The 16,009-nt window shown below is 38.9% G+C and overlaps 1 protein-coding gene across 2 annotated transcripts in view; it reads left to right on the forward strand.

Moving 5' to 3' along the window:
• CDKL5 (cyclin dependent kinase like 5) overlaps positions 1 to 8,542 on the forward strand; it is a gene marked incomplete at both ends in the record, with an annotated part of 129,399 nt that extends 120,857 nt beyond the window's left edge. Inside the window, 3 exons of one of the 2 annotated variants that reach the window (XM_080910892.1) lie at positions 3,810 to 3,932; positions 5,145 to 5,264; positions 8,156 to 8,542. In XM_080910892.1, the coding sequence (XP_080767018.1) occupies positions 3,810 to 3,932; positions 5,145 to 5,264; positions 8,156 to 8,542 (630 nt within the window). The remainder of the gene's footprint in view (positions 1 to 3,809; positions 3,933 to 5,144; positions 5,265 to 8,155) is intronic. The other variant, XM_080910893.1, reaches the window with a different exon arrangement.
• Positions 8,543 to 16,009: the final 7,467 nt, after the last annotated feature.

The raw sequence follows: 16,009 nt of genomic DNA on the forward strand, positions 1-16,009 counted from the left end.
GTTGGGAGGCTTTTGATGACTTCTTCTATTTCTTTAGGTGTTATAGGGTTATTTAGATGGTTTACTTGGTCCTGGTTCAACTTTGGGACCTTGTATCTGTCTAGGAATTCGTCCATTTCCTCCAGATTTTCCAATTTTGTGGAGTATAAGTTTTTGTAGTAGGATCTGATGATCTCTTGAATTTCCTTAGTTTCAGTTGTTATGTCACCACTTTCCTTTCTGATTTTGTTAATTTGGATACTCTCTCTTTGCCCTTTAGTTAGTCTGGCTAGGGGTTTATCAATCTTGTTGATTTTCTCAAAGAACCAACTCTTTGTTTTGTTGATTTTTTCAATGGTTTTTTTTTGTTTCTATTTGTTCTATTTCTGCCCTAATTTTGATTATTTCTTGCCGTCTACTCTTTTTGGGTATATCTGCTTCCTTTTGTTCTAGTGCTTTTAGCTGTGCTGTCAGGTTGCTGATGTGAGCTCTCTCCAGTTTCTTCTTGGAAGCACTTAGGGCAATGAGTTTTCCTCTCAATACTGCTTTCATTGCATCCCATAGGTTTGGGTATGTTGTGTTTTCGTTTTCGTTGAATTCTAGAAAATCCTTAATTTCTTTCTTTATTTCTTCTTTGACCCTGCTATCTCAAGTGGAAATTCTAATCTAGCTAGTAACAAGAGAAAGTGGGGAAGAAAGACAAGGTTCTAGGACAGCAGTAGGGACAGTTAACTCACAAAATCCTGCCTTCCTTCAATTTATTGTACCCTGATAACTAACATTAAATTGGCCACTTTTAATAGTTTCAGGTTTTGACTTTAGTTTTATTTCACACAAGATTTGTTCTCATGCATTTAAAGAAGAAAATGTCCTAACCACACTGGTTTTATCAATGAGGAGACCAAATGGCTCTGGGGCCCTTCAGGCCATCATGAAAACTAGAAAATATAGCTTAGTGGTAACTGAAGAAGAAACAGGTATATAACTGATACTAAGGATATTTCTCTGAGAGATGTTTGAGAAATGTTATAAGTGTTTTTGTTGTATTTAGAATTCTATATATTAGCAATGTATATGATAAGCATATGTTTGTTCGCTACATATGTGCCCAGTGCCCACAGAGACCAGAAGATGCCCTGGAAGTAGAGATATTTGTGAGCTGTGATTGTGAGTGCTGGGACTCAAAACTGTGTCCTCTGGAAGAACAGCTGGTCCATTTCTCCAGCTGAGCCATTTCTCCAGCCCCTAAATATATTTTAAAGCCCCTTTAAATCCAGACCTTTGTAAAGCATTCTTTCACTTGCTTATTAAATGCAAGCATTTCATTCAAACTAAGTGACTTCAAGCTATGAGTGGTCTTGGAGCATGGTATCGTAAGCCTTTAATCCCAGCACTCAGGAGACAGAAGCAGGGAGATCTCTATATGTTTATGACCAGCCTGGTCTGCAAAGTGAGTTTCAGAGGAACCAGAGCTACATGATAAAACCCTGCTTCAAATGGCCATCACTACCACCACCAAAATATTTCATTATGGGAAAAAAGAATGTGAAAAAGAAAACATCGTTCTTAATCTTGCCCAGCCTACCACAAAGAGGATTTTAGTATTTCCCTGTAGCTTTTTAGAGGTGTATGTATTTTACTGCTTCATTTTAATGGTTACATGGTATTTATGAAATGTTCATGGGGGTGGAAAAGGGTTCCTATAACTCTTACTAAAACTTGCCTAGATTGAAATGTCAAATCAAAATGCCACTCAACTATATTTGTTGCTGAAAATGGATAAAAAGGGGAGAAATGGGTCTGACTTTGCTTTAGGATGTTTAAAATAATTTAAGTCCTAAAAACTTAAACTCTGCCTATTGTCTATAGACGGTTACCTATCATAAGGATTATCCTCCTAACAGCTCTTCCTGGCCAGTGTTATAAATTTTGTGGAGTTTTGTTAACTACATGCCAACAACCATGGGATGTGATTAAGTTGTAGAAAATAGTAAGAGTAGAATAATTGAGACTGTCTTGTATATAGATTTAGATTTCAATACCTGTCTGCCTCAGACCAACTTTAAATCTAAAGCCCTTGCCTAGCTGTGGCTAAACGAAGTATACAGATCTTGCCTAACTTTATTATTCAAGATTTGGTTTGAATTCTAGGTTTTTAAACAGTATAGATGAGGGTTATAGAAAAGGTGCTGTTCTCTAGCCTCTTCTCTACTTAAAGGTTTTATTAACTATTTCTGCTGACTTCAGAATAGCTTTTCATAGATCATAATGCCTTTAGTTTTCCAAATTGAATGTTTTTACACCTCTCCATTTTTTAATTAAGAATAAAATGTAAGGGTTTGGAATCCAGAGTCAGATTCCCACATAACACATGCAAAGTGCCAGACCATAGGCGCTGAGGCCTGGCATTAGCTTAACTCTGCTTCCTTTGAATGAACATTCAAATGTAACGAAAGGGAACTTGTTTTCACTTTCTAAAATTCAATAGATAGAAAGTTAAGTGAGACAAACCAAAAAAAAAAAAAAAAAAAAAAAGATGGTATTGAAACTTTTACACAAGATTCCAAGAAACTGAAATCTGATGCCAGATGACCAGGTATAGCTGATCCTATAGTTTACTAGAATAGAAGCTGAGCCAAGCAAGTGGTGACCTGTCCAAAGTCACAGAGTTCTCAGAATTAAAACTGGTTTCCCCAGTGAAAGGCCTCTCATTAAAACAGAAAAACTCAGATATTTACACAAATGTCTTCACATATACACCAATGAAGAGATGATCTTACTGCATTTCTATACGTTTTTGTTCTCTGACCACTGAGGTAGCCAAAAGAGAGGAGAGAGGTGCCAAAAATTATTCTGTATTGTAAAGGTGCCTGCTTTGACTCCAGCAAGTCTAGAAGCTGCCTTGGGGAATCTGGTTTTAGTTATATACCCAGGGAATTACATAAGTCCACAGAGCATATGGTGACTTTACTAACTTGGTAATTGGATCTTACTTAGTATCTCAGCTTGAAATGACTTCAATGTAAAGATTGAACTTTTAAAAAATGATTGCATGTGCATGATATGAGGGAGGAGTGCACAGGCGCCATAGTATAGAAAAGTCAGAGGGTAACTTTGTGGAGTTGGTCCTCTCTGTTGACTTTTATGTGAGTTTTGGGGATTCAGTCTCTGGTTGCCAAGTACCCCACTGAGCCATCTTACCAGCCCTGAAGATTAAACTTCTATCTCTTTGAAATCCAGAATTCTGAATTGTACCAGATATTTTAAATGAGGTATATACTTCTAACAGTATAGTGTAGGGCTGCTCAACTACCCTTAGTATCCACCAACACTGGTAACCATCTCCCAAGTGATATTGACTGTATCAAGTTAATTGACCAAGAAAATCTAAAGGACTTGGTGTATATTTTCTTTTATAAAAAAAATAATCCATATGGTAAAATCTCTTAGTTGCTGAAGTTCTAACAATTAATAATGGCTGAAATTCATCAGTAACTCATTAAACACAATTCTTCAAAACAGTCTTATTTTTGGCAATAAATAAACTCCTAATTAAGCATAATATAAGAAGGTGCCTAAAGGTCTCAGGTATCCCTGTACTATTGCTCATAACCATTGTATAGACTCTGAAAATTTTTGTACTTGTCTAAACTTACATTATTATTTCCCGGTAAAAAAAATAATAGAAAATCTTTCTAGATGCAAAGCACAGAGATTCTTTCCATGATTGTTAATATTTAATCATTTAAGGTCTAGTAGTTTCAATTAAAGCACCTATTTATTTTATATTTTCTTTTTTGCTATTAGCTCATTTGTATCTTATATTACAGACAGACTCCACCAACGGAGAGAATCCAAGCATCAAGAAATCCCTCTTTCCTCTTTTTAATTCAAAGAATCATTTAAAGCATAGTTCTTCTTTGAAAAAGCTTCCTGTAGTCACTCCACCCATGGTACCCATTTTTACATATCGTAGCCCTGAAAACTGCTCCAGTAAACTCGTTTTACTGATGACAACAGCATGTCTTATTTTCATGGGGTCATAATCTTTGTGCTAGTTAAGTACCTGAGCCAGTTTCATAAATTAACTGGGATATATGAATATACATATAATACATATACTTTATATATATTATATATGCCTATTCTGGGTTTTCTGCACCAGTTAAAGACATTGACACATAAGCCTACTAAACAAACTAGTAAGGCTGGTTTGGATGGGCTGACCAGCCAATTATTGGCAGTCAGCATTCTTGAAATCTTCTAATTCCTGTTAAGAATCTGATTGACAAGCTCAACAAATGTCTTTGCACTTGGCTCAGTCCATGTACTTTGTAACCGTTTGGTTGGCAGTTTGTTTCTTTAAAACCAACTTTGAATTGAGCTAGCAGGCTCCATGAAAAAAAGCAGCTTGTCCTAGTTGATAACTTGTTCTTCCTTACCTGCCTCTAGCTTTTGCTAGTCACTAGGTGTACAGCCATGGCTTTTGCTTGGCATTTGGTATAACTCTTCCTTTGTCCACTAAAACCATTGAATAAACCAATTGCATTTATTCGAAATTTGTGGTGTAATTTCAAGCAGTTTCTAAGTACATAATGCCAGACCCAGATTTACTGGGCAGTGGTTTGGGACTATGATTCAAACCATACCTCCGTACTTTTTCTCCCCTCGAAAGCTCCCTAGACTTCTTTGGCAGTATCAAATACAGACTTTTGCATCATATTCCCAGCATGAGATTTTCTTTTTGCTTTTGTTTTATTGAACTGGTTCATAACCTAACTACAGTATGGAATGAGGATGCCACAACCGTTCCTGGACCACCCCACTTTAACTGTTCTCTCTTACAGCTACTGAAACTAACAGCATGGGAATGCTTTAAGGGTTAAGGTTTTAACCAAGCTGCATGACATCTGCCAATTTTTCCTAATGCAGGGAAAATTACTAAGAAGGCAGCAGAATTTAAGTAGCACTACTTGCATCATGAACATTTAGAGAGTTTTGGTTTACTTACTGGGCCTTTTTGTTTTGTTTTGTTTTTCTCCCTCTTTTAAATTTTGGTTTAGTTCAGTTTACTTTTCAGTTTGGGTCTCCTCTTGGGTGTGGTTGTATATGTTAATTAAGGTTGTTGGTGTACTTGTTGAATCCTTCTCTATCTTTCCCTCTAGGTGCCCAACACTGATAGTCCTGATTTATTGACTTTACAGAAAGCCATTCATTCTTCTAGCACTGCAAGCAGCAGACCAAAGGAGTGGCGACCTGAGAAGCTCTCAGATCTACAGACCCAGGTGAATGCAGCCAGCATCACTTCCAGATTTTCAGGATGGGAAAGCAAGGAAGGAGAAAAATAAGTAGCTTCCCCCAAATAGACCATAATGAATAGCCTTGATGCTACTTTGCAAGTCAGGATGAATCCTATGTCAGTGATTCCCACTGTGGAAAAAAGGAAGCCTCCACCACCCTTCACCTAGCTGGGGAGAGCAGAGGAGCAATGTGGAGTAATGAAGAAGAGCTAGTCGTAGCCCATACACTACAGCTCAGGAGACAGGTACATGAAGATGGTATTACAGAGTAAGGTATGCTATGAAGTATTGGTGAGGATAAACAGTTTGTGGGAAGAATAAGGTTAAATTAAAGATGGTAGCATATAAATTGGGCCTTGAAAGCCAGATAATAGAAGCTTTCTGAAAGAGTATTTTAACTTTTGAAATCCAAACTGTTTTTATAAAGACAGGCAAGCACTTTTATTAGGAACTACATTTTGTACAGTAACATGGGGTTATATTTATCTGCCATGTAGAGAGCTTTCATCTCTTTTTTCAAGTAATTAACATATCTGTTTTAAACAGTTATCCTTATTGGAAATGTTTCAGTATTATATTTTTTATATACCCCATAATAAACACAATGACATAATCTGCCATGTTTATTTTAACCAAATTTCTGGAATTGAGAGGCAGTGACTCTACTTTTTATAGATTTTCTGTTTTGTTCTCTTTTTTTTTTTTTCCTTAAGAAAGCGTGATACCAGTTAGTGCAGGTTTGCCTACAATTTGCTATGTAATCCAAACTGGCCTGAAATTAACAATCCTCCTGGATTTATATCCCACATTCTAGGGCTATAGATCTGGCTTGTTTCACTATAATATGTTACTTGGAACTGTAAACAGAAGTTCTCCAAAATTTCCATTCTCTTTGTCTGGCCATTCATATTTTGTACTTATGGCATAATCTACTCTGAGGGTAATGGGGACATAGGGAATGAGATATCCTAATTTTGGTGGGTAGATGCTTATTCAAAATAGGAACACAAAGATCTGACATCCTGGTGCTAAGGGGCACCTTTCTAATAACTTCATCTCTCCATCTGATTCTGGATTATTATAATTGCTTGATAATTTTATAAAATTGACTAAGAGAGACTCATTTTTATTATTTTAATAAAAACCAAAAAACAGTATAGGATGGTGCCACAGAGCTATAATCTCAACACTTGGAAGTTGGAGGCAGGAATATGAAAAATTTGAAACTATGCTGGGCTATATCAACAGAGATCCAGGCCAACCTGTGCCACATAAAGGCAAGGAGCAAGGAGGATCGAGAGTTGGAGGTCACCCTGGGGTACATAAGTGAGATGAGGGTAGAGAAAGATGCCCTTTGAATATCTCCAGTGCATAGAACACTCTGCCACCTCTTATGGAGACCTCACAGCTTTCTTTGGAAAATAATGCCATAGAGATTGTGAAGGGCGCTTTCCTAGAAGCTCTTTCTCCTTGAGTTGGTTAACAATTCATTTATCTTGGTTGCTAGCACCCCGTTTTTTCAAATCTGGAAGTTTTCCTAGAGATTTTTAATGTGATTCAAAGTTGACCAATAGTTAAAATGCATGTGGCTTATAGTATGGCACTCAGGATAAAAGTACTCTGAGTTTTTCCAGCCTATGGTGCGTTCGTAATAGCTTGGTTTGTTTATGGTGTGTGTGTGTGTGTGTATATGTGTGTGTGTGTGTGTGTGTCTGTGTGTGTGTGTGTGTCTGTGTGTGTGTTGCTCTGTTGTTGTTTTTTTGTTTTTTGAATCTTGGAAAGTTTCCTAAACTACTCTCAAATTTGCGATTCTCTTGTCTTACCCTCCCATGCATATATCTAGGATTAAATCTGTATAGTGACATACTTGGCTTTCGATGCCTCTTCTGGTAGTGATTCTCCTGCATTTAATGATTATGGTAGAGGAAGAGAAAGTGCTGCCTTTCACCACTGAAAAACTTGAGGCTCAGGAGTTAACTGAAAATAGTTTGCTAGAGAGGGACAGATCTCATCTAGGACCTGGCTTTCTGTTTCCATACCTGTCTCCCTTGAACAGTGCCATTCCCTGGAGGGCCTTTCACCAGCAGCCATTCTGTTAGCAGGAAGTCCACTAGCCAATGTTTCTGTGAGCAGCTGAAATTCTTTGTATTTTTAGTACCCAGATTGTGCCATTCCCACATCAAAAGGATTAAATGAAGCATTAAAATACAATATAGAACATGAGGATGTAGTATCAAAAAGGGAACTGCTATACAATAATTCACTGCATCTATTCCTAAAACATCTTCCAGCTTCTCTTGCAGCTAGATATGATTATAAGTTAAAGTTCTATCCAGTTTTATTAATTACTCCTGCTATTGCTGTGGCAAAATATCTTCATAGATGGAGAGGGTAGAGTCTATCACAATGGGGAAGGCATGACAGCATGTCACACTGTATCCACAGTCAGGAAAATGAGAGAGAAGTACCAGTGTTCAGCCTACTTTCTTCTTTTATTTGGTCAAGGACACCAGCTGCTGGGATGTTGCTGCCTACATTCAGAGTGGGTCTTCCCACCTTAGTAAAATCTCTTTAGAAATACCATCATAAACACACCCAGGGGTATATTTCCACAGAGATTCTAAACCCAGTCTTTCAACAGTTAAGATTAACCCTAACACTGGTGAAATATAAGTGAAGACTTATTTGGGAAGTCTCCTGAAAAAGGAAAGGGACACTCATGTTTGCTGTTGTTTCTCCTTTCTGTGTCTGAAGTATGAGAAACGTGGTCTCCCTTCCTGCCTCTGTTTAGTTACCTTGCACTTGAACTTTATGTCCTTCCATGTCCTTCACCTACTCTAAATTAAATCTTGGGCATACCTGAATCTTTCTTTCAGAGCCAACCACTAAAATCCCTTCGCAAGCTGTTGCATCTCTCTTCATCAACCAATCACCCGGCTTCTTCAGATCCTCGGTTCCAGCCCTTAACAGCTCAACAAGCCAAAAATTCCTTCTCAGAAATTCGGATTCACCCTCTGAGCCAGGCCTCTGGTGGGAGCAGCAACATCAGGCAGGAACCTACACCAAAAGGCAGACCAGCCCTTCAGCTGCCAGGTCAGATGGATCCTGGTTGGCACGTGTCCTCTGTGACCAGGAGTGCCACAGAGGGGCCTTCCTATTCCGAACAACTGGGTGCCAAGAGTGGGCCAAATGGGCACCCTTATAACAGAACAAATCGCTCACGAATGCCAAATTTGAATGATTTAAAAGAGACAGCCTTGTAATTTATGCTGGGATGGAGGGTATGTATGTGGGGGAGGGGGAAGATAAGCCAGTTGGGAGGGTAGGGTTCAGGGTGGGTTGGGAAATGGGTTGGGCCAGGGTAATAAGCCAGTATTTTCAGCTTTATGAAGGTGTGTGCAATATTGTGTGTGAGAGGGGCCATCTGGCTCCTCACAGCCACAAATGCTAGTCAGGGATCTTAGAGCCACGGGAGTTCTTTAGGGATCATCACTCCCCACAGATCTTGTGTGAGAATGGATAGAGTGTGCCATTGAGAAAGAAGTAATTCTTGCCAGTTTCTCCCCATTACATTCCAGCTTTAGTGCAATCTCTGTTGAACTTGGGGAAGCCAGGGTGTGTCCTGGATATGAGGGATAGAAAAATTCATGTTGACCGATGCCCTTACCACATATTATTTTCTGACTAGACTAAATGTGGGGTTTATTGTAATCTATGAGTATCCCTTTGAAGGGTTAGCAGATGACTGTATGTCTTAAATTGTTTTCTAAGCTTCCATATTTGATAGGATTTGTAACATTTATTTATAATTAATATTGTACTGTTATAATCATACCTTTTATGTTACAATGTAAAGTTATTTTGAGCTGTTTGGAACATTGTGAAGCAGTGGGACAGCTACAGTAGTTTCTATAAAAACTTAACAGTAACATTTATATATTGCATCAGGAGTATTTTATTCTATATATAAATATATATATGGTAAATAACTGTCTGTTTTATAAATATATTCATTTAAAGAAAGTATCGTTATGACACTATCTGCCATATTTTTATACATTTGTGATATGAAGTGAGTATTATACTTATAATAAAGGGAGTTGAATTGTGGCTACATGTGATTGTAACAGTATAAACTTTGCTCAACTTTTAGGCCCCAGCAGTAGCCTCTAGACATGATCCTTGGTAGCAGACAAATACAGCATCTATTTCAAGGCCCATGGGAGAAGAAGGTTGGATAAGTCAGTAAGGAGCCCAACAGGCCTCATTTCTGTCCAAGGACACTTGGCTCTCATTTGTGTCCAGGGACATTAACTGGCACATGAGAGAAGGACAGACAGAAGTGGTGTGCATGGGTCTTTACAGAGAATGTGCTCTTCCACTTAGCATTAGTGTTAGAGTGTAGACCAAAGATTTGCCAGTGAACATTCCTTGTTGTGAGGTTGTAAGAGGCACCTGTCTGCGGATCTTGCAAACCAGCTCTATGCTCCTGAGTGCTGTCTGCCCTCCTGGAGACTCTGGCCTTCAGGTGGGATCTGAGCTACGTGTATGGCATTTCTTCTTCTAACTGCTTTGTTGTTGTTGTTGTTGTTGTTGCTCTTCTAATATATTACAAGGCTCCTGAAGCAATTCCAGATGTAAAGAAAATTGCTATGTCCTTTTTTCCTTCCTGGGACTGTCCATTTATAACAAAGGTCATCATGTACACCTGTATATACATACACTCCATCTATCAGAACAGGACTACATCCTTCTCTTATCTGATCACTGTCAACTCCCAAGTTACTATCCAGTATCACCAAGGCCTCTGGCCGGCAAGCATCATACCCACCTGTCTCTAGACCATCTTGGACAAAACAAAACAAAAAAGTAAAAAACAAAAAACAAACAAAAAACTCAAACACTTCAACACCATCATCTATCAGTAGTCATAGGGTTTGAAAGTAGTCTCTTAGCAATAAGACTTTTAGAGATCACTCCCATCCCTCAGAGACGTAACTTTTCAGTATTTAGTACTTATTCCAGAATTCTGAGACTGTCAGTTCACAAATAAAGTCAGCTGTCACTGAAATATGCTGAGTAACTGTTAACCCTTCCCTGAGATTTTGAGAATCATAGCACTGATGATGATGAAGATTATAAAGGTCTTAGATTCTTTGAAGCTTAAATTGTGTGCATATTGCATATTTATATAAATACTATTAATGATGTGTATTGATTATATATATAGAGATCATTTTAAGGTGCTTTTTATTTAATTTTAATAAGTATAATAGGCACTAAAATGAAACTCAACTGGGTACTATCATGGAAACAATTTGATTCATTTTGCATGCTCTTGAGTTCTTTTCCTATCTTGTTTCTGTTACCAGTTCAGTGCTGTCTGGGTAGCTCTGAATTCTGGCTTTTCCCAGGCACATCTTTAGTTATCCAAGTGAGGTAGATCCTCAGCAGTTTTTGCCTGGATATAGTGACACTAAAAAGTTGTATATTTAAGTCTTTTTCACACTAGGTCTGTACCTTTGTATCCCCTGCCCCCTGCCCCCTGCAAAACCAGAAACTACATTTTGTTTCCTCTGGAAAGACTTCTCACTGTGCTGTGTGCTTAGGAACCGCGAGGTCCCATTGCCATGCTGTGGCATTCGTGGCTCGTCATCACCAAGGGGCTGGTTTCCCATGTTGTCATCTTTGCTAACACTGGGATCTCAGATGTTTGCAGAGCATTTATATTCATGATGGTTCTTTAAAGAAGGGCTAGAACAATTGCCTTCTACCTAAAGCAAACTATTCCTAACTGATGAAGTCAACACTTAACTTTTCCTACATTCCCAGATTTGAGCCAGAAAATAGCTACAATGTTTTCAACTAGTGTTTCTGAGCTAGCTCTTTTATCCTCTTCTTAGCTCTTGTCCGTTCTGACTTTTCCTTGATCCTCAATAAGCTATAAGTGAATCTACAATCCCATTTATTCTCTTCCTGCTCACAGATGGGGGCAGTAACGTTTTTCTCTCAGATCTAATGAGCCCTCTCTTAGCTTTTAACTGTCACTTCCCCCTCTGATTGGTCATTCATTGGCCTCAAAAAGATGCCATCCACAGCGGGAAGGAGTTGACTGAAAGTCACAAAACCCCCACATTTTTTTTAGGAGGGGGAATTGATGACATCTGTGTTCTGTTATCTGTGCTGACATCCTAAAGGACACAAAGGTTGAACTGAAGGCTTAGAAGTACTTTGTGTTAGGAAGCTATTGCTGATCACCTTTCAAAAAGAACCTTTGTTTTCACCGTCTCTCTCATTTTAGTTCTCTATCATCCTCTTTCTTTTCTGAAGTTCTAAGGAAACTTTAACTGATCTTTGTTCAGTCTTAACTGAAGTCTAGGACTCTCTCGAGCCCACGACCAGAAGAGAGGACCCGATGCCAAGAGGTTCAAGTGAGCTATCTCTGCAGCACCACTTCTCAGCCAAGAGCAGTTTTGCCCACCAGGGCACATTTGACAATGTCTGGAGACAGTTGGTTGTCATGGGCTGCTCCCAGTATCTAGTGGGTAGAGGCCAGGGATGTTGCTAGGCATCCCCCAGAATATTTCCACTCATTACTAGTACCAAGGTTAAGAAGTCCTGCCTGAGACCATTTCAGGCCAACCACTCTGCAGAGTTTGCCTCTGGCCTTGGGCTTTCCAGGCTACATAATTGCAAGAGTGAATTCCTCGACATTGTATTCTCTTTAAGAATCCTCTACCACTGTTTTCAAATCCTTGCAATCCTATTGTTCATTGCCATTGTGGTGGACCTGCTAAAAGGTGCATACTTTGGGAGGAAACCAGAGTTACTTTATATATGTTTGAGAACTTAAATTCTAGGTTAGCATCCTTAGAAAATCTTTCTTAGCCATGAGGCTTATATTTAGAAGCAAGCAGCAGCCTGGCAGATTGGCATGATTTTTACCAACTGCTCAAAGGCATCATGGCTTTCAGCTGTGTCTACCGAAAGAAAATGTCTTTGTTTTTTTATTCAAGTCGTTTAATAGCTCTTTAAAAATATTAGCATATGGCAGACTGATTAGAAGCAAAACTCTTTCTTGGTGGTTGTGCTGTGGCTATTCTAGAAGTATTGTGCTGTATGCTTTGGTTAAATCTGTTTTAAAACATGCTTTTAAGACTTACCATATGCAGTTGTATACTTTAATTCTAAGCAGACCTATGCTGGTCAGTCTCTAGTCACGCTGTGTATTATACAAGTATGTTGTGGTTGTAGAGTTAGCCAGTTTAGCATGTTCCTAATCAGAAAATTAGTGGACTCCACTAGGAAATGCTACCCCATTTTCCCTTCCCAGTACCTCTTAGTTGATATCATAGTATCCTCACTTAAACTAGTCTTTAGAGTAAATAAGGAAAAAAGCCATTTATTTTCTTCTAGCCATGTATTGAGAATAACTCATATGTGTATAATTTTTTCAAAGGCCAGAGGATTACTTTTTCAGTATGTAGAAGGCTTTGTTCATTCTGTTCACCTAGGTCTCAGTGGTCACAGAGCTTTTGGCAAGGATAGTAAGTAGCTCATTGGAAGTCATAGCTGGGCCTTGGCTGGGACTCAGCAGAACTGCATATCTCTAGTGCTCAAAACCTGTGTTCTGGATGACATTGCTTTTGCATTTGGAAGTTCATTGCCTGCTTCATTAGAGTGGGCTGTTGAACCCCACTATGTGGGTACGTATGAAGAGCCACAGATACCTACTTCTGTGAACTGGGTCTATAATGGTAGGTTTCACTAAGCCAAGTCAGAACAAAGTGGGATATTTATTTCCTTGCCTCCTTTAGTTCATTACTGGTAAAAAGTTCCTTGAAACTCACTTAAGGCTTAAGAAATAACAGTTCTAGTTTCTTTAAAAGAGATTGCAGACAAAACAGTCCAAATGTCACTCAGCTCCAGCACTGGAATCTTAGGAGTAGGTCCTTACCAAATTGTAAAAGGCCAGAATACCAGAAAATAAAACAGACAAGCAAATCCAAACTTGCAAATGGTTATGGTTTCCTCTTTAGCTTCTTGACCAGCGGAAGTCCAGAATATCTTAAGGGTCTGGTTCAATCAAAAAGTTCAATCATAGAAACCATGAGTAAGGAGCCATGCAAGAAAAGAAAAGCCTTTACCTGTTTGCATACACCTGGAGGGAAAAGCCAAGTAACTAGGAAACTCTGGGCCTATTGCCCATGCAATTAGTTTTTTTTTTAAATTCAATGTACTATAAAAGATGGTAGACTTTGTGCCCGTTCCTTCTATAAACCATCATTGCCCACAGCGCTTTGTTCAATTCATCATCATTTGGCCTGTTCCCTACTCCACCTTTTTCCTCTCTGGGCATGACCCACCTTTCTTTCTATTTACTGTAGGCTGTTAAATACGATCTGACCTGCTTTGTACTTTCATTCAACTGTTTACTCCTACATTTAAGGGAGGGTTGTCTCTTGTTTTTGCCAGAAAAATGAATGGATGGGTGGATAGATAGATGGATGGATGGATGGATGGATGGATGGATGGATGGATGGATGGATGAATGGACGGATGGATAAATAAATAAATAAATTAAATAAATAAATAAATAAATAAATAAATAAAAGTGTCATAGTCTGTACGCTGGAATTGTAGGGCCAGCAGAACTGCTGGAGTGAAACTGGTTTCACTAGTAAGGCCCTTCCTTCCTTTCCAAGGGTGAGCTCACAACACCCCTTTGATCCTCAGTCCAACTGGTCCTCCTTGGGAATCTGAAATCAGTCTCTGTGTTGTATGCAGATTAGAAGTTGCCTTGTTTGCTGCTCTTCCCAGGCAGAGTATCAGGGAGAAAGAGGCCTTATCTGTCCCTCCATGTCCCCTTGTGTTTGGCAGACCCGCTGAGAATCCCTCAGGACTTCCTTTGGTTGGAGAGTTCCCTTCCCAGAAGGCTGATGTGATTCATTTCAGGCATAGACAAGCTTGTTCTAGTGCTGTGCTTCAGGTTTGATCAGAAGAAACCCAGGAATCGAAAAGGTAGATGCCTTGACTTTTGTCCCTATTGGGGGATTAAAGTGTTTATTGCCAGAATCATCAAAAACTCAGTAGAGTTTCTGAGAAAGACTATGCTTTTCCTTGTGGAGAATGTGTACTCTCCATACTGGCTTCCTTTTTCCAAAAGTGGAAAGTAAAGCTCACAGAAAATCCATTTCCCTCGGGATGATCAGTGGGTTCTAGTCACCAGTCTCTCCCTCTCTTGTTGACTCTCTTTGGTCAGTGATGGAGTTGGGCTGGGGGAGGAGCAGGCTATGTGGTGATAGCAAGAAGTGATTCTCACTGTAAACTTGCATTGATGAACAGAGACAATTAAGCCAAACCAAACAGTTACCCCAGAGTTCTAGCTCCAAGAATTGCTTTGTGCCATGCTGAATTCAGGTCATTATTCTGTATATATTTAGATAATTATCAGAGCGTCTTCAGTCTTTACTAAGTTTGAAGGGTATGGTATTCTGGGAAGATGAAGGACAGGGTGACACTGAGACCCCTGTTCATTCTTAAAAACAAAAATCGGGATAAGCCAGAGGGATATGCCATCCGATGTGTGGTAGATGAAAATCAGTGGACATTCTTAATTGCATAGACTTTATAATCTACTATATAAAGTGTAATCCATACTTTTTACTGTGGCAAGGGTGTGATGTGGTTGTTAATCTTTTTAATTTTTGAATCCAAACTGAATTTAAAGTGTTGAATACTTACAATTCCTCACAAGCTAATTATGAACCATTTGTAAAGTGTTTCTATAACTCTTTGTATCATGTGTTGGTACATCTTAACAAGTTTTTTCTGGCATGTATTCCATTCTAAAGTTCTGTAAAATTTCTATTGTTGCTGTACATATTCTACAAATATCTACTCTGTGGTAACCTTCATTAACAGCATGAAATGGTTAATTTTTACTGAGCACAATGTATTTTTGAATGGATCTTCCCACATGTCTTTAATAAAATGCAGATTTTGCACTGACTGATGTGACTGCCAGGCTTTCCCAATTTTGAGCCCTGTGGTCCTTCTTGCCTTTGAACAGCAAGCAGCTCCATTTTAATCATTTCTTTGTAAACAAGAATATGTTCGAATTCAAATGAGGGGCAATGGGCCTTTGAAGTTGTAATCAGTTTAAAGGAGTGAAATTAATGTAAAACAAAGCAAATCCTGTTACTTAATTATTTTTTTTTATTTATAAAGTTCTTTTCCCCTTATGGCATTGTGAAAACTTTGGTTTCTTTCACCCTGAGTGTTGTCATTTATATAGTTTGTTTGCTGCTCACTTTGTAATTTGAGGATAAAGAGACATACTGAGCCGTTTTGTGCTTAGTACTACAAAGAAAGATGGTCAGCTGTGGAAGATTGCTTCTTGTTCTAGAGCAGGGCTTGACAAACTCTTTCAGAGAAGTCCAATAGTAAATGTGCTTTTGGGGCTGTAAGGGCTCTGTTGCCTCCACAGAACTCTGTGCATACAGCACAGAAGCAATTAGATAATACACACAGACATAGCTAACTGATGGCTGATTGGCGCCAACTGTGCATTATCCTGAGCCAACGGGAATACTACTGGACTACTCTGAGCCAAAAGGGACACTACCGGGCACAATGGCTATACCTCCTCGTGTATAGTCCATATGGAGGTATGGCTGTGCACTGCTTTGTGGGGGAACAGTACCTCAGACTTGAGGTACTTCATGTCT

The sequence above is a fragment of the Micromys minutus genome, assembly GCF_963924665.1.
Source record: "Micromys minutus genome assembly, chromosome: X".
Lineage (NCBI taxonomy): Eukaryota > Metazoa > Chordata > Mammalia > Rodentia > Muridae > Micromys > Micromys minutus.